General features: G+C 42.5%; 1 protein-coding gene across 1 annotated transcript in view; it reads right to left on the bottom strand.

Annotated features, from left to right (window-relative positions):
* Nucleotides 1-10,097: 10,097 nt before the first annotated feature.
* LOC143962232 (uncharacterized) overlaps nt 10,098-25,143 on the bottom strand; it is a 148,765-nt gene continuing 133,719 nt past the window's right edge. Inside the window, exon 24 of the mRNA XM_077471562.1 lies at nt 10,098-17,847. Within this exon, the coding sequence (XP_077327688.1) occupies nt 17,564-17,847 (284 nt within the window). The 3' untranslated portion in view covers nt 10,098-17,563. The remainder of the gene's footprint in view (nt 17,848-25,143) is intronic.

Below are 25,143 nucleotides of genomic sequence, written 5' to 3'. Positions count from 1 at the left end.
CAACACAAGCCTACTCCTTACACAACAATATACTTATTTACTGTTAAGAAAAATAATACACTTAAAGGAGCAGTCCAGCCTTAAATCGTAAAACACAGTATGAACATAAGGTGGTATGAACATAAGGTGTTATAGTGCTGTTATGTTTCCAAATTCCATTTTTTGGATGGCAAAGTTATATGGCCAATTGTAATGGCCAAGGGAAGCGATTGATACTGTAAAATGGAATTTCCACTTTATCAAAAATATATTTATGATGATCAAAACATTTATTTCCGATTAAGCAGATACAGTATATTGGATGCAAATGTTGAAAGTCATGTTGTGTAAAACTTGTATTTTGTGTTCAAATTCCATTTATACCTCCAGCTGTGAAGATTGCTATCTCAGCCTTTTTTATTATATTTCAATATTTTTATTGAAAGAACAATAAAAGTACAAAATAGCCAGACACATAGGCAAAATGGCGTTGATTTTTTCAAATCATCATATAACAATACAGAGAAATAAAAAGTATTATCATAATATTTATCCATCATTTATTGCAAAAACAGAACATAGCGAACGTGATATGTATCCAAAAACTGATGGAGTTTAATAGCAGCCTCCCAGTTATAAACCGGGGGACCCCTGTAGGAAGGGATGGTAGAAAGTCCTGGAATGTCCGGTTGCGGTCTCTGGGACAATCCCAGGATTCACCATTGTAGGAGGCCTCAAACGTGATCATCTGTATTGTGTACAAAATTTCTGAGAGAGAAAAAACAAAAACAAAAAAAAAACAAGTGAAAAGGAAAAGAGAGGAGAGAAGAGAGGAAGGAGCGAGGGAAAAAGTAAAAAGAGGAGAGAGAGCTTCGTCCTGGAGTTCGCTATAAAGTGGAAATGTAGTCAATCCATGAGTCCCATATCTTATTAAATTTCTTGGTTTTATTACAAAGAATATGGGTGAGTTTGTCATTAACCATAATCCAATTGAGTTTACTTTTAACCTGGTCAAGAGGGATTATCGACTGTTTCCAATGTCTTGCGATTGTAATTCTTGCTGCCAACAATATATAGTTAATCAATTTTACAGATTTTTTGGGGTGTTTCGTCAGGCAATTTGTGGAAAAGGGCAGCTTCAGGAGATCTGCAAATGTTTACCCCCATTACTGAGTTAATTAAATTGAAAATCTGAATCCACAATCTAGTTACGAGGGGGCATTGCCACCAAATGTGTTGCAATGTCCCCAATTGTCTACATTGTCGGAAGCAGTTTGGCGATGGAAGGATGCATCTTAGCTACAATAGTGGGTACCAAGTACCAACGTAGGAGCGTTTTATAGTTGGTCTCTATAAGGGTAGTGTTAATGGAAATCTTGGATAACTGATAAGCAATATCTTGTCATTCAGTCAGATCAAGAGTAAGGTTCAAATCCCTTTTTCATTGGTTCATACAGGCAAGTTTTGAATCTGGTTCAGTGAAAGAAGTATATATCATAGATATCCGACCCCTCTGGGAGCCTCTGGCCTGACATGTTAATTCATAATGTTTAATGATGTAGGTGTGAGGGGGCCCACCACTTGGTTAAGTTTTGATCTAGCAAATTATGCGATTTGGTTATATAAAAATATTTCATTAGGAGGCATTAGAAACTTGTCTTTAAAATATTGTATAGTGTGTAATTGATCCCCATTCAGAAAATCTCTGATTCTCAGCAACCCTTTATTGAGCCACCACTGAAACAATTGCAGAGTCAAATCAGGTGGAAACTCTGGGTTACAGAAAATGGGAGCTAGTGGTGTATGAGGGGATGATAAGGGACTGCGATTGCCTTTCCTATCCCGTATTGCCAAAGAATGTGTTAAGGTGGGGCATAATATAGGTGGGCGTTGATGACTGGGAAGCCACAATAAGGATCCTATAGCAAATGGATGGCAAGCTGGTGTTTATATACAGACCCAAAGGGGGGGCTGAACTTTTAGATGTGGTGTAAGCTAGATGGGCTATCTGAGCTGATTGGTAATATGCCTGTAAATTGGGAAGACCAAGCCCCCCATAGGTTTAGGTGTATAAAGCGTTCACTTTTGTATCTGAGGTCTCTTGTTACCCCACACAAAACTCAACACTTCAGCCTGTAAACATATGTCTCCGCTCAGGACTTCCACTGGTAAAGTTCTAAAGTAATAAAGAAGTGTAAGTAAGAACGTCATTTTTATTGAATTGACTCTGCCAAACCATGAAAGGGAATAATCTGCCCAACAACAAAGATCTTCCTTAAGTTTTTTTAAATAATGGGGAGTAGTTTGCACTATATATAGTGTCTATAGAGGAAGTCAGTTGGATCCCTAGGTGCAAGAGAGAACGAGGAGCCCACTTAAACTATACTTATTTTGAAGAGTCTACACCTCAGCAGAGGGAAGTGATACGTCGAGTGCTACTGTTTTTTGAAAGTTCAGAGACAGGCCGGAGAGTCATGAGAAATGATCTAGTAGGGACAACAAATTAGGCAACGTTACTTGGGGATTAGTGATGTACATGAGAACATCATCAGCAAATAATGCACATTTATGTACCTGTTGGCCACAACGAATACCGTGAATTTCAGGGTGGGAACAAATCGCTATAGCTAGGGGTTCTATTGCCAACAATGCAAATAATAAAGGGGAGAGTGGACATCCCTGCCTTGTTCCCTGCTGGACAGGGAATAGTGGCGATTTATGACCTCTAATGGAAACTTGGGCTATTGGGAAGCAATGCAACGTTCTCAGCAGGGAAAGGAACGTAGGGCCGAACCCTAGGGTCTCAGGAGTAACAAAAAGGTAATTCCAATTTAGGCTATCAAAGGCCTTATTAAGGTCCAGTTAAAGGAGCAGGAGTTCCCGGGTGAGTGGAGCATCCCAGTTGGACCGTGCTGCTGAGATCAGGGTTATGGATCTACGAAATTGGTCTAGGGTCTGTTATAAATCCAGACTGGTCTTTATTAATGTAATGCTCTAAAAAGGTATTAAGACGAGAAGCCAGAATTTTCATAAGGATCTTTAAATCTCAGTTTATAAGCGAAATTGGGCAGTAGTTCGAACGTCCGTGGAGTCCCTGTTGGGTTTAGGAATAACACTGATATATGCTTTATTTTCATCCACTTTCATCCATTTTCATCCACTATTAAATCACTCTCACTCCATAAATCTCTTAGCCCCTATGGTCTTCCTAATCTTTATTATAAAAAATTTCTGGACAATTGGTTTCACATATGGCTCTTTATTTTAATTCCCTGTGGGATGGAGGTACGGTCCGTACCTCCATCCCACAGGGAATTAAAATAAAGAGCCATATGTGAAACCAATTGTCCAGAAATTTTTTATAATAAAGATTAGGAAGACCATAGGGGCTAAGAGATTTATGGAGTGAGAGTGATTTAATAGCATCACAGATCTCCTCTCCCGTAAAAGACTGGTCCATAAGGTTTTTATGATCATCTACGATGGACAGGAGGGGAAGATTCCCCAATAATTCACAAATGGATGAAGGGGCCGCGTCCCGAGGATTTCTATAGAGATCAGCGTAAAAATCGTGGAGTTCCCAAATAATTTTTTGGGGGTCATGAGAAAGGTGGCCTCGCTATAATCTAATTTTGGGGAGTGCCAGGTGAGACTGCTTAGGGGTAAGCTTATGTGCTAATAAAGAACCCGGGCAGTCCCGCCAAGTGAAAAATTTGTGATTCTTCCACCGTAATTGTTTCTTGGCCCTAAAGCAGATATTAAGTTCCAAGCGGGATTGTTGCAGTTTAATAAAAAAAGATTAGGAGATGGAGAGCATTTATGTTGTCTAGTTAAAGCTTCAAATTCCCTGGTTTTGGCAGAGATCAATTCAGTGTGAGCTTTTTTGAGTCTGGAGGACAATTGAACAAAGGCTCCCCAGACAGAAGCTTTGTGTGCGGCCCAGTTATTAGCAGGGAATGTATCTTCTGGTTTGTTCATGTCGAAGTAAGTTTGTAAATGGTTAGAAATCTCAAGTGGGATTAGTCACCGAGGAGAGATTCAATCAATCGCCAATGAGGGTTTGTTGTCCTACTGGTGAGGTCCGAGATCTGAACCATAACTGGGTCATGGTCTGACCAGGGAGTAGATAATATCTTGGCCAACTTCAATTTAGGCAACAGTCTCGAGGAGAAAAATATGTAATCTATATGTGAGTAGTGTCCATGTGCTCTTGAATAATGAGAGTAATCTCTAGTGGTGGGGTTTGCTTTCCTCCAAACATCCACTAAATCATAATGATAGAGCAGTTGTGCAAATTTATGACTCTGTCTAGGAGGTGGGCGGAGCCCCACAGTGTGTGATTTGTCTAAAAAAGATCTAAGGCTAGGTTAGAGTCACCTGCTAGAATTACTTCGCCTTCAAATTCAGAAGCCATGGACCGTAGGAGAGAGTGAAAGAATGCGGTTTGATTGGTGTTGGGAGCATAATAAATTAGGAATGTAAGCAATGATTCTCCCAGATGACCTTTAACTATAAGATAACGCCCTTTTCATCCCCGAGAACTTTAGTTTCAGTTAATGATACGTGTTGAGAGAAGCAGAGGGCCACTCCCCTCTTCCTCTCTGATGCATTTGCATAGTAGTAAAGAGGATAGTCTCTATGGAGATACCGAAGCGTAAATAGGGAGGTAAAATGTGTCTCCTGGAGAGCAACAATGTCTGCCCCCAAAGATTGATAGTGTGTAAAGGCCTTAATCTGTTTAGGGGGTGATCCGAAACCCTGAACATTATGGGAGAGCAGGCGGATATTTTGAGAAGTAGACGTTACACTAGACATTGGAAACAGTCAGCCAGTCTTTGATAAACAGACTCACCCACCGATCTGTGAACCTCCAAAACCAGAAACACCATAAGAATCTCCAGGCAACCCTCAGGAAAGAACAGTGGTAGAAAAAGTTAAAGCAAAAATAGGGAAAGAAAAAAAGAACAAGAACAAAAAAACAATAGGGTAGTCGGGCCAGGAAACCCCCGACACTGAGTAACACGACATATAAATGTAAAAAGTCATGCATAATAATCAGTAAACAGTTCAAGAATCTCAGAGTCAAAGCTCAGAGTGTGGAGGACTCTTCACCAAAAACAAGTGATGAGAAGAGTCCTTCGAGTAGGGAGAGTGCATAGACACCCCCCAGCAGTACAGGCACATTTAAGCATATTTTTGGTCACATAACCCCGCCCTGAGAAACAAATAGAGCCACATAATGGAACAACTGTAGAATATAATGGGATGAACGTTAATAAAAAAATGTCCAACATGAAAAAGAAAACATGTATGTTAACTGTAATTAACCAACCATTGCAAGGTCGACTAGAACCATAAGGCCACAGATGTGTGTTACATCAAATTTATCAAAAGGCAAAAGCAGCGGCTAATGTGCCAGGACGGGACCACTGAGAAGCCGCCGCATTAAACGAGAGGTCCGTCCAACAGGATGGAACAAGTTCTCAAGATGCATGAGAGGAAGTGGCTGGTTTCCTTGTCGGCTTTATTGCCCAAAGAGGGGAGAGTGGAGGCGGGGATCGATGGATCCAGGCCGGTTCTGTGGTGAGAGGCTATGAGAGATGAAGCCCAATTTCAGTAAGATAGTTTCACCTTCAGAAAAAGAGTAGGACTTGCTGTTAAAGGAGAATTGGAGCTTGAAGGTGTAGTTCCATCTATAGCGAATGTTACATTGGATCAGCAGCAGTAACAAGGGTTTAAAAGATCGCCTTGGATAGTGGCCTGGGAGATATCGGGAAATATTTTAATCTTGAGACTGTCTATTTCCAGATCTGGGTTTTCTCTGGCACAACACATCACTGCTTCTTTGATCCGTAAAAAGTGCATTTTTTAATGATAACATCCCTGGGGGGGGGGGGGAGGCATCAGGTTTTGGGGGGATCAGAGCCCTATGGATGCGATCTATTTCCATATGAATGTCATCAATGTCAGGTACTGACACTTGCATTAGTGAGTAAGTGACAGAGGTGATATCTTTCACAATTTCTGGAATGCCCTTGATACAAAAAATATAGCGCCTGGCACAGTTTTCGAGATCGTCGATTTTAGAGTTAGCTTCCTCAAGGCGATCTTGTAAGTCGGTTATCATATTCGAATTTTGGGACACTCTGTGAACCGTATCATCTACTTTTGATTTAATGCTGGTTCCCCAGCTCCTGGAAATCCTGTTTTATGTCCAGGGCTAGTTTGTCAGTAGCCTTAGCCAGTTCCCTCTGTAGCAGCTCTGCAAAGCGGGCTAATAATATTGGGTCTCCTGAGTACTATGGCTGAGCTGGTGCAATAGCAGGGAAGTCAGTAGCAGTGTCTTGGTCTAGCTCTTGGCTGCTGGGCTGGCTGCAAAAAATGTCTGCCATCTCCCTATCAAGAACGGAGGAGGTGAGGGAGTCCTGGCTGGGTGACAGGGCTGCAGCTTGTGAGGGAGACTGTGCAGGGCTAGAGGGTAAGCAGCGTGTGCTTGTGTGCTCACCTGAAGCTGGAGAAGGCAGTGAGGGGCTGTTCTGGGGATTACTCCGACCAGGAGGTTTGGCAGTCTTCTTCTGTGAGAGCGGCTTCTATTCTCTTGATGCCGGCGTCCCTCGTGTGTTACAGCCGGTTGCCATCTTGAATTCCCTGCTCGTAACCTGTGAGGAGTAGCGGGGGCCACCCTGGTGCTTGCTACGCGACTGGTGTGGCATCCTCTGTGTTCCCGGTCCTCACCCCAGGAGGATCGGGCATTTAGTTGTGGTGGGCGAGGTGCGGGGCCCCCGAATATAACTGTGTTTTCTGGGGGTGTGCGGAGCAGCTCAGAGACACATTTGCTCCGTCCGTCTGTGCATGCGCTCTCTTCCTCAGCCTTTTTTTTAAATGGACACTGGAAGTGACAAGCCTACTATTCCGCATTTTAATCAGTTTCACCAGATTTGACTTCAAAGAAACTTTAGATAGATAGGTACCACCCGCTTCAGACCATATAAATTGTATTAGATGTCCTAGCCAGTTAGAGCTAATTTTTTTTAAACCAACACTATGGGGGTTATTTACTAAAAGAAAATCCACTTTACACTGCAAGTGAACTTGAAAGTAAAGTCGCTGTAGATCCGAGGGGGACATGCAAGGAAAATAAAAAAACAGCATTTTAGCTTGCACATGATTGGATGATAAAATCAGCAGAGCTTCCACTCATTTCAGATCTAGCCCTTAGAGTTAGAGTGACTTTCAAGTGCACTTGCAGTGCAAAGTGGATTTTCCTTTCGTAAATAACCCCTTATGTATTGCGATTGTGGTGCTCTCCAAGCATGTATTTTTACCTACATGCTTGTATAATAAATGCATCTATTTTTCAATTTGGATTCAACAGTCAAAATTTTACTGAAACCCATCAGTTTTGGGGTTCCCCCTACACAGCTAACCATATTTAGTGGTGATAGGAAGATTATTGATTTCCATTCATCACTAATAAAGAATATACTGTATTACTGTTTAATTTAAAAAAAATAACTAATCTGTCTGTCTTCCTGTTTATACTGACTTTAATTTGGAGTTCTGCCTCTAAACTGTATCTTAGCTGTTATCTATACCTTATGTAAAAATCATAAAGTTGGCAAAGTTTGTCCCGTCACTGAACAGCTGATTAGGAATGCTGCATTTTTTTAATGGATCTGTTATTTTATATTAAAGTGGTTGTAAACTCTGTTACACCAATTCTATAATAAGGCTTACCTGTAGGTACAGTGGATATCTCCTAAACTAGCACAGTTTAGGAAGCATTCAGAGTGCATGCAGCTGATGACATCATCTGCATATGCGTGCTCAAGATCCAGCTTACAATCTTCAGAACCCGTGCCAGAAATAGCAGCTCTAGCCCGCATGCACGGGCGCGGGAGTGATGTAATCGCAGTTCTGGCCACTCACAGTGCTGGAGCCCGCGAACCGGGAGGAAACACCGGGGGACGATGTCAGCTGTTTCAGCTGGTGAGAGGGCACCACTGGAAGGGCTTTGTTCTAAGGTAAGTATTTCATAATGTGCTAGTATGTGATTTATACTAGCACATTATGCCGTTTTTTTTCTTATTCTTCAGTGGTTTACAACCGCTTTAAGTACAGCAGGCTCAGGCCATTGTAATAAACCCAGGTACTTATTACCTCTCACAGTGATCACCGTACTCCCCCCCCTTCAATGCCTTCATCTGCTGTTCCTTCTAGAAAGACAAAACCATCTTTGTTCTGGCATTATCCGGGGTCACCATTTGCTTCCTGAACTGACATCTTGACCAAATTTCTAACGCTCAACAAACGCTCCTATAGCATTTCTATGGGTGTCAGACAGGCGTCAATGAGCTTTGAAATGGGGCATTTTACAAGCGTTAAAGAGTTACCTAAACGCCCTATGTGCGGTTTTGCAGCGTTTGATGAGCGTTAAAACTACTCCACAATGGAAAGTGACAGAAATAAACAAATTTTAACACGCTGCAACCGCACCAAAAGCGCGCCCAAAATGCCTGCCAGAGCTTTTGCAGAGCGTTACCATAGAATTGAATGGGAGGCGTTGGAAGGCTTCAATTGCCTCCTGATTCGACATGAGGCTTCGATTTTAAAGCGCCGCGCTGCTAACGCTTAGTGTGAACAGCACAATGTGCTGTCTATTATGTCTTGTGCATAGGCGTTTGAGGGGCGTTTTTAACACATGTCAAACGCCTCTCAAACACCTGCTCTTAATGCCAGTGTGAACTCAGCCTTAGAGATGAGAAAATCACATAAATTCTGCTGTCTGTGCAGTACTTGGCTGATATATATGACAAAGATCGGCCCCTACTGCAGCCTCTCACCTTGTGACTTGCTACAAAATGACAGTGTTGGAATCTAATCACTGGCTGAATGGAAACTGAGGAAATGCTTCCTCCTGCGTGCAGCAAACTGATGACATTATCATAGCCTGGGCAAAGTCACTGACTGGAGTGCAAGCGTGGCTTTCTAATAAAAGGCAAAGCTTTTTTGAAAAATTATACTGTTTGATATTGTGACATTCAAGGAATTAATTCATATAGACTTGCACAGTTTAAGATTCCATTTACATATTGCATAGTAGGAATGATCAGTCACATGATTTTTAAAGCTTGATTGAATCTGCGTGTTGCATAGGGGCCAGTGCTACCCTATGCACATTTGTCACCTGAAAAGAAGCTCCTGCTCCTTTTCGGGCAACACACTTCACTCGATTTTTAGAGGTGCAGTTTGGAATGCGATCGGTGCACAGTTGATGCCTTCATGTGCACTGCTCATGAACACTGTAAATCCCATAGTCCATCTCAGGAGTGTGCAAGTGAGGATGGCTACGTTCTCACGTACATTTTTTTAAAACCAGATTTTAGTGTCACTTTAAAGTGGTCGTAAACCCTTTAAACCACTTTTGCCTACAGGTAAGGCTATAATAAGACTTACCTGTAGCTACTGTGAACTTGCATAGTTTAGGAGATATTCACTGTATAGGCATGTGCCGATGTCTCGTTCGTGCTGTTTCTTCAGCTGGTGTGCCGTTACCAGGGGCTCCCGCATGCATGCGCGAGGAGTGACGCCATCACGGATCCGGCCAAACACAGCGCCGAAGCCCGCGAACCCAGAAATAACATTCCAGAGACATGTCGCCCGTCACTGCAGTGTACGGGGACCGCTGCAACAGCTTTGTTATAAGGTAAGTGTTTCATAATGAGCTGGTATGCGATGCAGGTTGTTTTTTGTTTTTTTACACCAGAGTTTACAACCACTTTAATAAATGAAGCTACAAGAGCCGCTGTTAGCAATCCTGAGACACAGACCAGGGCTTAATGATTTTAGTTAAAACAGCATCCACAGTGGTCAGGGGATGCCCTGGCAGTAGGTGGTATGTTCAAGCTGCTAAGATGAAAATTTTGGGGGCATACTTCATATGTCGAAGAGCTGCAATTGGCAAATGACAGATGTTACAAGTAGCACAGTTTAGACTTTATACTGACTGTGAGGCTGAACATTATTTTGTATCAGGTAGGGTTAAAGTAGTTCTCCAACAATAATTTAAACTTTATAGCTTTTTCTGACCTGACAAGAACCACAGAAGATTTTAGAAATACACAGAAATCAAATTCAAACTTTATTGCATTGGTCTGAACCACAAAAGAGACTGTAAAAGTGAAGAAGAAACCTTGCATTAATATATGTATGTGATAGATATGATAACTAATAGAGCTGCTCCCCTAAAGGTATAAAAGTACTACCTTATATGATAAAAGACAATGGTGAGGATGCTCTAATAATACAGTGATATTAACATAAATATACAACAATATCATAAATTATAGACTGATAAACTACATATATAATATAAAAATGCAACATGCTTAATGTGAAAAAAATTATAATTAATAAAACAAAAAAGTAATTGTAAAAAGTATCCACAGATTCTTCAATGATAAGTTATCAATGAACCATGAAGTGTACCACTATCACCATTGGCAGTGAATCCACAGATACACACCCGAAGTGCTCAGTTAGGATTTCCTACTCACCAGACACGTGACCTCTTTAATTAAAAGAAAGGTCTAACAGAGCTTTGTGGGTATAATCTTTAAACTTGCTTGGGTATCATTGGAGATACGAAAGAAGTACCTTTTTGTTTTACGTCATCACATTGTCAAGTTTATTGGTAACTTATCACTAAAGAATCTATGGACTTTAAAAGGGACTTTTTTATTATTAATTATATTTTATTCACATGAAGCACATTGTCAGTCTAAAATTTATGATGTTGTATATTTGTGTTAATATCACTGTATTATTAGCGCCCCCTCACAAAGGAGATTGTGACAAAAATGCGGCGGCTGAGGATCATTAGTTCATATTCAGAACCACCCTCGGGGACAAACTAACTAAGAGTCACTATCAAATCCCTGCACGAGAACGGCAGGGCCCCCGGGGTACCCACCCTTGTGGTGGCTGCCCACGTTGCCCCTGGATCCTGCAGGGAACAATATTTAATCTCCCAAATGGAGAAATCTTTACTCCATCTTTTCACGCCAGTTGTAACACCAAAGGCGTTGTCTACCTGATGGTCTGTGCCTGCAAGGCGTTCTATGTGGGCAAGACCATCAGGGAGCTGCGGCAACGAATAGGGGACCACCTGTACTATTCGTCGGGTGGCAAACTCACCGCTGTGGGCCGCCACATCGGCATCCACCACAGATATCAGCCACAAGTGGTAAAGTTTTTTGTCCTCGAGGTTATCCGCGAGGACACACGTGGAGGAGACTGGGACAGGGAAATTTTAAAACGAGAAACCCTCTGGATAGAACGTTTAGATGCTCTAATTCCCCCTGGGCTAAATGAAACTAAAACATACACATATTTCCTCAAGTGAGATTAACCAATAAAATATGGACTTTCACTACTCCCCTCCCCCTTCCTTCATTAACTGGCAAAAAAATGGATAAGGCAATCCTACTCCTCATTTCCACCTGACATTGCTGCGACTTCTCAATAGTACTATTTATTTTTCAAATATATGGATAAATAGTTCTCTTTGATATAACTATGTGGTTATGTGTTAATATTATGCAATATAGTTCTAACTTCCCTGTATATTTCTCTACAGACAAGTTCAAGAGTATGGTGAGAATAAAAATAAGTACTTTTTTGTATCTGTTTAAATGTTTTATTGTTTACTTATTTCCTTATTATCAAACTTTTATTATTTTTTCTTTTCCCTTGCTTACTATGTAATGGCGAGTGTTGCACCCACGTCTGTGGAACCCATATGCGGACTGTGGAGCATAGGAGGAAACTCCTAGGGGCGGGCACGCGCCTCTCCAGCGGACCTGGACAGCCCCCTTAGGTGGGAGGTGCCCGGTCCGCCAGTAATGAGTCACGTGGTGGTCACCGCGACGACTTAAAACTTAGGCGCGTCGCCACGTCGTGGCGCACGCGCACTAGGAGCGGCGGACCCGGCGGCGTCTTGGATCACGTGGTGGTTACCACGGTGACCTAAAACCTAGGCGCGTCGCCACGCAGTGGCGAATGCGCACTAGGAGCGGCGGATTCGGCAGCGTCATCACCCGGCGTCTGCGCCGATCCCCTGACGCCGCCGGGTTGGAGGTTAAAAGGGCGCCATCATGGCGTCCTTTTCGAGCAGCACAACAGACGGCCAACAGATCGCCTGTTAGACACCGTCAAACGAATGAAATAGAGGACCGGGATGAGGTGAGATTATGGATGCTGGGAACTTTACCCCTTGGCTACCTGTATATATTTTTGTTTGTCCCCTCCTTATCTGGCAATGAATGATATGGTCCATGTCTTTTACCAGGATAACCCCCCTGTGGGTTCAAAAAGTATCCACCTCGCATCAAATGAACGAGAGGATCTTCCTCTGCATTCAACCATTTATATCTCGTCTCCACTCCTGTGGACCTTGTGTATTACCCTTTGTACTGCAGTACCTGAAAAACGTTGGATATATTGGTACGTGGATCTTTCGATTAGCTATTGGGGATATTAACGTCACTAATATATTCATATACGCATATACCAGCAATAATGGACTACTGTCCAGTGATAAAATGGGTTATTCATCCATTTATCTATCCACCCCCCCGGTACAACACCTTCTTTTTTCTTTTTATCTTTTCAGCTGGCTCTTATAACCTCCCGTGTCCGCCCCAAGGGTGGTCAAAAACCTGGCTGGTGGGGACCACCCTGGCTCTAAGGTCCTTTCGCGACTTGGTGTCTCCACAGTGGTGAGCTGCCCACTCTCCAACCCTCTTTTGTACAGTAATACACTATATGCTTTGTACTATATTAACATGGATATAATTAATTCTGACATGGTATGTTCAATTTTAGATAAAAACAAGGTCTCCTGAAGAAGCGGCAATAAAGTCGCGAAACTAGTAGAGAATAAAGACCGAATCGGACGTTAAACACTGCCGTAACTTAAGTGTATATGCCACGACCATACCGTGTATCAATCAAAATTTTGAATGTTTTTTATGTGTTTTTCTTTTCTTTTTAAATTGTATTTAATAAAAATCAAATTTTTTTACAAACCTAAGGTATCAAGACAGTCCTTCACTTTACTGGGAGATACAGGGGCGATTCGTGGTTATAGTGTCCCACGTGTAAAAAACCCCTTTCCTTTCCCAAAAATGTCCCCTTTTCTACATCGATTGTATAAGGATGAGGATACCATATACTCTATTATACCCTATTTATAGTAATTGAGGCACAACAATATAATTACTAGGAGGAGTCTCAATAAAAATAGAGAGCTCCACATAGCTTCCAATATACTATATCAACTATAGGAATTAACGTAAAAAGTTAAAATAAGAGAAAACAGAGAGAACGCAATAGGGTAGATAAAACATCCCTGCTAACACCCCAGCTATCGCTCAACATCTCAAACTATCGTTTGACCTAACACAATATATACACACTCCTACTCATTCTAACAGAAACGCTTGACCTTGTATTCTCCCATTTCTGCACTCACTGTAACCTCTCTCACACCACTGATCACAATGTTATCAGTTTCAGGTTCACCATGTCTTCACCCTCCTAATCCTTCAACCAGCAAAACCCATGAAACCTTCACCGCTTAACCCCTTCTCTTCTCTGCTACCGACAACCTCTACAACAAAATGTCACCCCTGTCCTGCCCTGATATTTCTATCTACAAACGATCACTCTCATCCTTACTGGTTGTAGAATTAGTCCCTGGCTGTTACAATCCTGTCAAACAGAAGACACCATAAGTCTCAAATGACATTGCTCTTAAAGTGATTGACATGCTCTTAATGTGATTGTAAAAATACAATAAAAAAACAAAAACAAACATGTCTTACTTGCCTGTTCTGTGAAATGGTTTTGCACAGAGCAACCCTGATCCTCATCTTTTTGGCTCCCCCATCGGCACTCCTGACCTCTCCCCTTTGCTGAGTGCACCATAGCACTTGTGCAGCTTCAATCCCGAGTCAGGCTCTGTATGTCCATTGACACACAGATCCTGATCCGGCCCTGCCAATGGTTCTAGCGGCTGTCTCAATGCCTATGAGGAGGGATAGAGCCGATAGAGTCGCTGCTCTTATGGACAGTGTTGGATTGAGATCAAGCTCAACTGAGTAAAAGGGGAGACTGGTGGGGGGGAACTGCACACAGAAGGTTTTTCACCATAATGCAGAGAATGCATTAAGGTAAAAAAACTTCTAGCTTTACAACCTCCTAGAATATAGTTTCTCTCTCCAGGCTGCCAAGACCCATTTTATCACTCTAAACACCCTGCCATAGAGTAGTTGCCAACTCTTTTTTAAAGGTACTTCCTCCCCCACTACAACCACCCACTAAGTCATTCAATGTCCAGGACATTGCCATTGATTTAAAAAACAAGAAAGATACAATTTATCATGAGATTGCCTCTGTCCAGTTACCCCCCGCCCCCCCTTTTACCATACCATCTCTACCACCACATCAACATTCTCCTCCTCAAACCCTGTCACTATAGAGGGTTTTGCTAAACTTTCCTCTCACACCCACCCCGCCTGCCCCTGGACCACATTCCCTTGTAACTACTCTGGTCACCCTTGCGCTCCATTTTATGCTCTCCTGCTTACATTTTCAATCTCTCTAATCTTCCCCTCTCCTCTTAAACATCTACTGGTCACTCTGCTACTTAAAAAGCACTATATGGACCCCACCAGTCCAAACAAAGATCTGAAAACTGAAGAACTATCTCTTTGCTCCCATTTACAGCCAAACTCGAATGCCCCGTACACACATGTGGAATTCCTCTCAAGCTTGGCTTGCATACATACGGTCACACAAAAGTTTGCTGAACTTTCGACCGTCAAGCACGCGGTGACGTACAACACTACAACAAGTCAAGAAAATTAAGTTCAATGCTTCTGGGCATGCGTCGATTTGTTTCCGAGCATGCGTAGGAATTTTGTGCATCGGAATTTGTACAGACAATTAGAGTTTCCGATCTGAACTTTTTCCAACCGAAAAAAATTGAGAACCTGCTCTCAATCTTTTGCTGCCCGAAATTCCGCCAACAAAAGTCTGATGGAGCATACACACAATTGCATTTTCCGACCAAAAGCTCTCATCAGACTTTTGCTGGCGGAATTTACGATTGTGTGTATGAGAACACTTAATTCTACAACCATCTGAATGGATACCTCACAATAACAACCTTCTTGATTCCTTACAGTCTTACTTTCATACACAACACTCAACAGAAACTGCCCTTCTATAACTCACTCACGACTTACGAACTGTTAAACCAATGGCCGCTACTCAGTTCTCTTACAATTAGATATTTATTTTGCCTTCAACACAGTTGACCTAACACCTCTCCTCAAAAAACTCCACTCTATTGGCTTTTAAGACTTAAGGTTCTCCTCCTACCTAAGTGCCCATTCAAGGTTACCAACAACTTTACCCTTTTCCTTTTTTCATAGGGGTCCCCCAAGGCTCAGTTCTTGAACCCCTTCTATTCTCTATCTACACCTCTTCCCTTGGTCAGATGATAACCATGTATTGATTCCAATAGCATCTCTAAGCTGAGAGCACCCAAAGCTAAATCTACTCCTCCTACTCTACCACTGTAAGTATACACTGATCAAGAAACATTTTCCAGCATGTCCCTGTGACAATGATCAACTTCAAGCAAGTATTGCCATACACTGATCGAAATCTATCAGGTTCAGCAGGGACCAGGACTGTCGTAGGTGCATGCTGGAAAATGTTGTAATCAGTGTATGGTCAGCTTTACAGCAAGTGGAAAAATAATGAATCTGCCAGGAAGATCAAAATGTAAACATTTAAAACTTAAATAATTAACTTAAAAATGTAAAACTGTTACAGGATTTTAAAAACTGGTGTGTTAATGCTACTGACGGACTTCATCATCTACTGTATGTCTGTTTTTAATTTGCCCAGAGTTTAAGTTTCCGGGTTATGTACATGTACCTGGCAGTATAAGCATTCGAAAAACCAACAAAAACATTTTAAATACTAACATTTGTAGTGTTTTTAAAATTGTATGGACAGTTTGGATGTTAACAATGCTTTCTAGCCTCTTGCCACCCAAAGTACATCATATGACATCCTTGACTTTGAGTGGGTATATCTGAATGATGCCTGCAGCTACAGGCATCATTTAGATATCGTTGTTTTCAGCCAGCGATTCCCTACACCATAAGAATGATCATAGTGGTTGTTTCACCGCTTGATCATTCTTACAGGTGGCGATAGGGGACATCCCCCCTCCCGCCGCCCTCCGGTGCTTCTACTGACTCACCGCTTCCATCGGTGAGTCGGAGAATGGATCCGCCAGTTCCGGATGCTGACCATAGAGATTTCTGGCGGACCAGATGGTCGCCGGAGTCTCTATGATCGCTCGTGATGGCATACCATTGCGCTCGGCCTCTGCATTCAAACAAACGGTGCCGCCTTGGCTGGGAAGCCGCGATCGTTTTTTTTTTCTTTTAATTTCAGCTGTCCCAGGCTAGAGGTGAGATGTGAGGTTTTATTGACCCCATATCTCACTGTAAAGAGGATTGATCATGCCATATTCCTTTTACAAGGCATGTTTACATTCATTGTAATAGGAATAAAAGTGATCACATTTTTTCTTTTAAAGTGTCAAACTAAAAAAAGAAAAGAAAAATTAACATAAAAAAAAAAGTGAGGTATCACCGTGAACATTAGAGTGAGAGCAATAATTCTGCCCTAGACCTCCTCTGTAACTCAAAACATGTAACCAGTATAAAAATTTAAAGCGTCACCTATGGGGATTTTAAAGTACTGACGTTTGGCGCCATTCCACGAGCATGTGCAATTTTGAAGCGTAACATATTAGGTATCTATTTACTCAGCGTAACTTCATCTTTCACATTATGCAAAAAAATTGGGCTAAGTTTAACGTTTTTTTTTAAAGCATGAAACTGTTTTTTTTTCCCCCAAAAAAAAGTGTTCAAAAAATTGCTGCGCAAATACCGTGCGAGATAAAAAGTTGCAATGACACTGTATTCTTTAGGGTCTTTGCTAAAAAAAACATATATAATGTTTGGAGGGTATATGTCATTTTCTAGCAAAAAAATTATGAATTTTACATGTAGGAGACAAATGTCAGAATTGGCCTGGATGGGAAGTGGCTAGAGATCCTTAAGGGGAATCTAAGTTAGTTTTCCATAGTGAAGAAGAACCATATTTAGGATATTGCAATACTCATACATTTTTGTAATCTTATAAAGGTCTATAAGATAAATTACAGATGAAGGCCCCATTTGTTACTGTCATCTGCAGCCTGGTTATTACCCGTGTCTGGCAACATGAGATATTACATAGTTAAACCAGTCACCATCATTGCATAGATTAGTGCTGTGTGAGATGTCAAAAGGGGCCTAGCTCATTTAAAGTAACATTTTTGAAGCTTGCAATGAAAAACAAATGATACATTTTTTTCTCATTTCATTGCACCCTGTGTTTTATGAATAATTCCTCTTATCCTCCAAATATTAAGAATTTTTCTTGCCACCTGTCAGTTAACAAAGCACGGTGTCTTCCGTTCCTCATACTCCAGAATGTACGTCGGGTAGACCTGGTCCTTTTCGAACACCACAAAAATAGATGGATTGTTTTTGTTGTCGACACAGGAGTCATATCTCTGACTGCTTCCGTATTTCTGTGGTGGCTGTATCAGCGTAGGATTTCCCTCTGTAAAATCACCCACAAGCACATGAGCCAAAAACATGGTCCGCTTTCCTGCAGAGGTGGGTAGGGAGTAATTGTGGGAGTATGACGCATCCCTGGCAAAGTAACTTCCTGTTGGAAGAAAGTTTACAAGTTATGCTTGACTTTGTGTAAGATAAAACTATCTTCATTAGTTCTGAACCTGTTTACACTTTATTTTTTAGAAACATGTGACCACTTTAGTGTACATAACCTTATCAGAGTGTGCTAACCTTTAAAACCTTGTCGCTATGCATTGTTTCTATATACAAAGGAACATTTTTTAATCAGAGTATAGCATCAAGTCAATTAAACTCCTGGGATATTGATCTGGCCAGTTAATCAGTTTCAGCTGCTTTGGTGTTAATGAAATTAACAACAGGTGCACCAGATGGGCAACAATGAGATGACCCCCAAAACAGGAATGGTTTTACAGGTGGAGTCCACAGACATTTTTTCCTCTACTCATCTATTCTGTTTTTCACTAGTTTTAAAATTTGGCTAGGGTCAGTGTCACTACTGGTAGCATGAGGTGATACCTGGACCCTATAGAGGTTGCACAGGCAGAACAACTCCTACAGGATGGCACATCAATACGTGCCATTGCCAGAAGGTTTTCTGTGTCTCCCAGCACAGTCTCAAGAGAATGGAGGGAAATCCAGGAGACAGGCATTTACTCTAGGAGAGCTGAACAGAGCTATAGAAGGTCCTTAACCCATCAGCAGGACTGGTATCTGGGTGAGCACTTCCGGAGCCCTACAAAATGTCCTCCCGCAGACCACTGGTGCCAAGGTCTCTGATCAAACAATCAGAAACAGACTTCATGAGGGGCCGATGTCCTCTAGTGGGTCCTGTGCTTAATGCCCGGCACCGTGGAGCTTGATTGACATTTGTCATTGAGCACCAGAATTGGCAGGTCCACCACTGGCCCCCTGTGTTTTTAACAGATGAGGGCAGGTTCAGCCTGAGCACATGTAAGGGTCTGGAGAAGTCATGGAGAATGTTATGCTGCCTGTAACATCAGCATGACTGGTTTGGTGGTGGGTCAGTGATGATCTGGGGAAGTATATCAATGGAGGGGCACACAGACCTCTACAGGCTAGACAATGGCATCCTGTCTGACATTAGGTATCGGGATTAAAACCTTGGAGCCATTGTCAGAACCTACGCCGGTGCAGTGAGTCCTGGGTTCCTCCTGGTGTATGACAATACCAAGCCTCATGTGGTTAAAGTATGCGGCCAGTTCCTGGAGGATGAAGGAATTGATACCATTGAATGGCCCCCACGCTTCCTTGATCTAAATCCAATAGAACACCTGTCGGACATTATGTTTTGGTTCATCCGACAACTGCCAGGTTGACTTCAGTCTATTCAGGAGCTCAGTGATGCCCTAGTCCAGATCTGAGAGGAAATACCCCAGGACATCTGTCGTTTCATTAGGAGTATGCCCCGACATTGTCAGGCATGCATACAAGCATGAGGGGCTATACAAACTACTGAGTACCATTTTGAGTTGCTGCAATTCAATTGCAGAAAAATGGACTAGTCTGCTGCATAATTTTTTCACTTTGATTTTCAGGGTGTCTTTGAATTCAGCCCTCTGTAAGTTGAAAATTTGAATTAGATATCCAGCATGATATTTTTCCCCATTGAGATCTGATGTGTTTTCAAAGTATTCCTTTAATTTTTTTAGTGTGTGTGTGTATGTATACAGTGCACTGTACACTTTTCAACCTTTTGCCACATTTCAGGCTTCAAACATAAAGATATAAAATTTAAATTTTTTGTGAAGAATCACCAACAAGTGGGACACAATTGTGAAGTGGAACAAAATCTATTGGATTTTTGAAACTTTTTTAACTAATAAAAAAATGAAAAGTGGGGCGTGCAAAATTATTCGGCCCCCTTGCGTTAATACTTTGTAGAGCCACCTTTTGCTGCGATTACAGCTGCAAGTCGCTTGGGGTATGTCTCTATCAGTTTTGCACATCGAGAGACATTCTTGCCCATTCTTCCTTGCAAAACAGCTCGAGCTCAGTGAGGTTGGATGGAGAGCGTTTGTGAACAGCAGTTTTCAGCTCTTTCCACAGATTCTCGATTGGATTCAGGTCTGGACTTTGACTTGGCCATTCTAACACCTGGATACGTTTATTTGTGAACCATTCCTTTGTAGATTTTGCTGTATGTTTGGGATCATTGTCTTGTTGGAAGATTTTGGTTTCATCTGGCCAGCGCACCTTCTTCCACATGTTTGGTGTGTCTCCCAGGTGACTTGTGGCAAACTTTAGACAAGACTTTTTATGGATATCTTTGAGAAATGGCTTTCTTCTTGCCACTCTTCCATAAAGGCCAGATTTGTGCAGTGTACGACTGATTGTTGTCCTATGGACAGACTCTCCCACCTCAGCTGTAGTTCTCTGCAGTTCATCCAGAGTGATCATGGGCCTCTTGGCTGCATCTCTGATCAGTCTTCTCCTTGTCTGAGCTGAAAGTTTAGAGGGACGGCCAGGTCTTGGTAGATTTGCAGTGGTCTGATACTCCTTCCATTTCAAAATGATCGCTTGCACAGTGCTCCTTGGGATGTTTAAAGCTTGGGAAATCTTTTTGTATCCAAATCCGGCTTTAAACTTCTCCACAACAGTATTACGGACCTGCCTGGTGTGTTCCTTGGTCTTCATGATGCTCTCTGCACTTTCAACAGAACCCTGAGACTATCACAGAGCAGGTGCATTTTTACAGAGACTTGATTACACACAGGTGGATTCTATTTATCACCATCAGTCATTTAGGACAACATTGGATCATTCAGAGATCCTCGCTGAACTTCTGGAGCGAGTTTGCTGCACTGAAAGTAAAGGGGCCGAATAATTTTGCACGCACCACTTTTCAGTTTTTTATTTGCTAAAAAAGTTTAAATTATCCAACAGATTTCGTTCCACTTCACAATTGTGTCCCACTTGTTGGTGATTCTTCACAAAAAATTAAAATTTTATATCTTTATGTTTGAAGCCTGAAATGTGGCAAAAGGTTGAAAAGTTCAAGGGGGCCGAATACTTTTGCAAGGCACTGTATATATATATATATATTTGCCCAGAAATACACTTTAAGTACTTACAATATATACTAACTTATGTACATACTCACTGGAGGTTAAACAGTCAATTCACTAACCCTGACCCGTGACATCACGGCAGAACAACGTGAGAAAACTACATGATTGGCTGGATAGTGGGACCAAAAAAAAAAGAAAGCTACCACTTTTTTTTTTTTTTTTTTTTATTGCCACCTCAGTGAGTTTATTCGGGAGACTCAATTCACTTTTAAGTTCATCTATATCTCCTCCCACATTACACATCATTGTGGCTTATTTTTTCAATTGTGTTCTATTAAATATAATTGATTTGCAGGTAAACAGCCAAGATATCGAGTCTCTCTGCCTACGGCTCTTCTTAGTCTAGCCACCATGGTCATTTCTCTTGTTCTACACCTAGGTGTTTTAATCTACCCGCTTCTCCCCTACCCCACCCCCCCTCCTCTCGACTAATTCATCTTTATTAGAAAAAAAATTTCCATACACAATCACAATGCTTTCCACAATTAGCAAATAACAACATTTCATACATAGATAATACAATGGGAAAGGGCGCTCCCGACCCACGCATCACGCCGGGAGCGTCCTCCGCCCCCTCCTCCCCATCCCACCCACCCGCCCCATCTTCGAGCACACACTGTTAGTACCAGCCCCGCCAATAGTGGTCGGCTAATTGAAGAGTAATAGACACAAGTTGGAATGTAAAGGGATAAAAGGGGGAACCCGAGAGGGAGAGCCAACGCCGCCAGCCATTCAGAAAGTGCTAGGCCGCCCTCTCAGTATCCTCCCCGAGGGGGTAGCCCAAATCGATCAGCCACGGGTTCCATATTGCCCCGAATTTTTTTAAGTTGTTTTGCTTTATAAACATTGCTCTCTCACACCAGATGGTAGAGTTGATTGTGTTAGTCCATTGTTCAATTGTCGGGGGATTTTTGGCTTGCCAATTTATAGCTATCAGCCGTCTGGCCTGATATAGACATCTCAGGACTGGCAACTTGATTAGAGGAGAGATTCTATCCTCCTCAAAAATCCCCAATAAGCAAATCCTGGCTTCTGGTTTCAGGGAGATCTTAAAAATCCTATTTATTCTGAGTACTATTTCTAGCCAGTATCCATACAGTTTTGGGCATTTCCATACCATATGAAAAAGGTCCCCCAATGCCCCACATCTGGGACAGCTATCACTGGGTTTCCTGCCAATTTTCCACAATTTATAGGGGGTATAATATACCCTATATATAAGGAACAAATGTGAAACACGCTGCGATGGGGATATAGAGACCAATCTCCCCTGTTCAAGGATCTTATCCCATTGTTCCTTTGTTATCGGACCCACATCTCCTATCCACCCCCTCCTGCTCTTATCCGGGCCCTCTCCCTTCAGGGTCCTTCCCCTGATCTTGGTATATAGTCTGGAGATCTGGCCTTTTACTTGCCTATGGTCCATGAGTCCCTGGAGTAGGGGAATTTCGGTCCGTTCAATCTCAAATGACCCGAATTGAGCTTGAATACCATGTCTCAGCTGTAGGTATTTGTAAAACGTCTTATTAGAGACATCAAATTCCTGTCTAAGGGCTTCAAAAGATTTCATTACATTCCCTTTGTATAGTTGCACCAACCTATTAATTCCCTGCCTGTCCCATTCTAAAGATCTATCTATATTGTTTAGTTCACATAAATATCGGTTGTGCCATAGGGGCGTGTAGATGGTTACACCCACGTATCCCATGGTTTGCTTTGCATTATGCCATACCTTCCTCATTAGTATATTGGTAGGGCATCTATGGACGAATGAGTTAGCCTCCAAGGCTTCGGCAAGTAGCTTATGGGGTACCCCAACCATCATCAATTTATGGTTTGGGGACCCTCCCTCTTGGAGCCCTGCCCCTTCTAAGTGCTGGAGTTGAGCAGCTAAAAAATATGCTCTCAGATGGGGTATGGCCAGTCCTCCCTCCGCTACGGGAAGCTGCATCGTCTGCAGCCCAATCCGGGCATGCCCCTTTTTCCAGATTAGATCTCGGATAAGAGAATCAATTTTTTTGAACCATTTCTGGTTGATCCAGATTGGGGAATTATGTAGGATATATAGTATTTGTGGCTGCCAGATCATTTTTATTAAGTTACAGCGTCCCGCCATGGAGAGAGGAAGGCCACACCACCTATCAAGTTTCTGCTTCAATTTCGTTAATAGTGGTAGTAAGTTCTCCTTGACATACTGATTCACTTCCCCAGAGATCCAGATGCCCAGGTACTTCAAACTAGACACTGTCTCCAGACCTTGGATTGCCGGTGGCGCCCATTGAACCCCAGGTCTGGTCAATGGCAGGAGAGCTGATTTGCTCCAGTTAATTACAAGGCCAGATTGTTGACCAAACTCCCCCATCATCTGCACTACCCTGTTCAGGGTTGAATCCATGTCCCCAATAAAGAACAGGACATCATCCGCGAACAGGGCGATTTTATCCTCCCCTACTCCGCGCCGGAATCCCTGGATGTCCGGGCATGATCTTGCCAGGACAGCCAGGGGTTCCTTGGCTAATACGAAAAGGAGGGGTGACAATGGGCACCCCTGTCTTGTACCTCTCTCCAGCTGAAAAGCCTCCGAAAATTCAGTTCCCATCTTGATTTTTGCCCTGGGCCTATTATAGAGTAGTTTTATCCATTGGATAAATTGAGTACCAAAGCCAAACCTCTCCAACACTCCCCACAAGTAGCCCCAGTCCAGGCTATCAAAAGCCTTAATCGCGTCTAAGGCCAAAATAGCTCCCGGCCCGTCGTTATCCCTGGGTGTTTGAATATTAAGGAAGACTCTTCTGATATTGGTGCTGGTTGTCCTGCCCGGGATAAAACCCGACTGGTCTGGATGTATTAGTTTATGAATATATTTATTTAAACGGGTTGCTAGGGCCTTAGCTAGAATTTTAATGTCCGAGCACAGCAAGGATATTGGCCGATATGATGAGACTTCCTGTTGGTCCTTCCCCTCCTTAAGTATTAGAATTATATTAGCTTCCAGCATTGAGGCGGGGAGTTCACCCACCTCTAATGCTTGGTTCAATGTCTCCAAGAGCTCCGGCAGTAGCACTTCGCCATAGCGCTTGTATATTTCTGCTGGCAACCCGTCTGGGCCTGGGGATTTATAATTGGGCATTGCAGCTACTGCGTTTTTCAGCTCCTCCAGCGTAAGTGGGGCCTCAAGACGCAATTTATCCTGTTCTGGTAATGTTGGAATTGCTGCTTGGAGTAAGAAGTCAGTGACGAGACTACCTTGACCCCGTGGTGGTGATTTATATAAGTTATTATAGTAATCGTAGATTACTCTCATAATCGCAGGGGGACTAGAAACAAGATCGCCATTTGGCGACTTAATCACCTGGACTGTTGTGGGGGAACTGTTAGTTTGGACCAAGAGGGAGAGGGCTCGACCCACCCACTCCCCTTCGCCAAAATAGTGCTGCCGTTGGAATATTCGCTGGTTCTCTGACTTTTTTAGAAGAGCCATTTTATAAGCTTGTTGGCTGTCTAGCCATACCTTCTGACTTTCAGGTGATGGAGCTTCTATATATACGCTTTCCGCCATAGTAGCCCTATTTCTTATTACTGACTCCTGTACTCGAGCTTTCTTTTTAATTATTGCAATTTGTTGAATTAATATACCTCTAATATAGGCTTTGAGGGAATCCCACACTATTCCGGGTGAGGCTGTGCCCTTGTTTATGAGGAGAAATTCCCTTATCTTATCCAGAAAAGGACTAGAACTGTCCATTAGCTCCAACCAAGCGGGGTTTATCCTCCACTCCCCTAAGCCTATTCTAGTTCCCAAGGACACCATGATGGACAAGGGGGAATGATCTGAAATCCCTCTTGCCCCATATTCAATGTCCTGTACCACCTCTGCTGCCTCTTTGTTACCAAAAACCATATCAATTCTTGATAACGTGTAATAAGTCCTAGAAAAACAAGAGTACTGTCTCTCCTGAGGGTGTCGCGTTCGCCATAGGTCGCTCAGTCCTATTTCGGATAAAAATCCCTGCAGTCGCCCTGCTCTAACCCCGTCAGGTTTAGGAAACCTATCCAGGCTCCCGTCTAATATTTCATTAAAGTCGCCTAGTACTATCCACGGAACTCCCGGCTTGTCCAAGCAGAATGCCAGCAATTTATACATAACCTCCAGCTTAAAGGGAGGGGGTATATAGATATTGGCAAGGATGTAGTGTTGCCCTCTCATCAGACCATATAGAAAGACAAATCTCCCCACCTCATCAATAGAGGCCTCCTTACATAAGAAGTCCGTGCCC

This window comes from Lithobates pipiens, unplaced genomic scaffold (genome assembly GCF_037356315.1).
Source record: "Lithobates pipiens isolate NorthernLeopardFrog02 unplaced genomic scaffold, aLitPip1_a1.2 Scaffold_8, whole genome shotgun sequence".
NCBI classification, from domain to species: domain Eukaryota; kingdom Metazoa; phylum Chordata; class Amphibia; order Anura; family Ranidae; genus Lithobates; species Lithobates pipiens.
The sequence above is the reverse complement of the archived record's forward strand: the minus strand, read 5'-3'. Positions and strand labels throughout refer to the sequence as shown.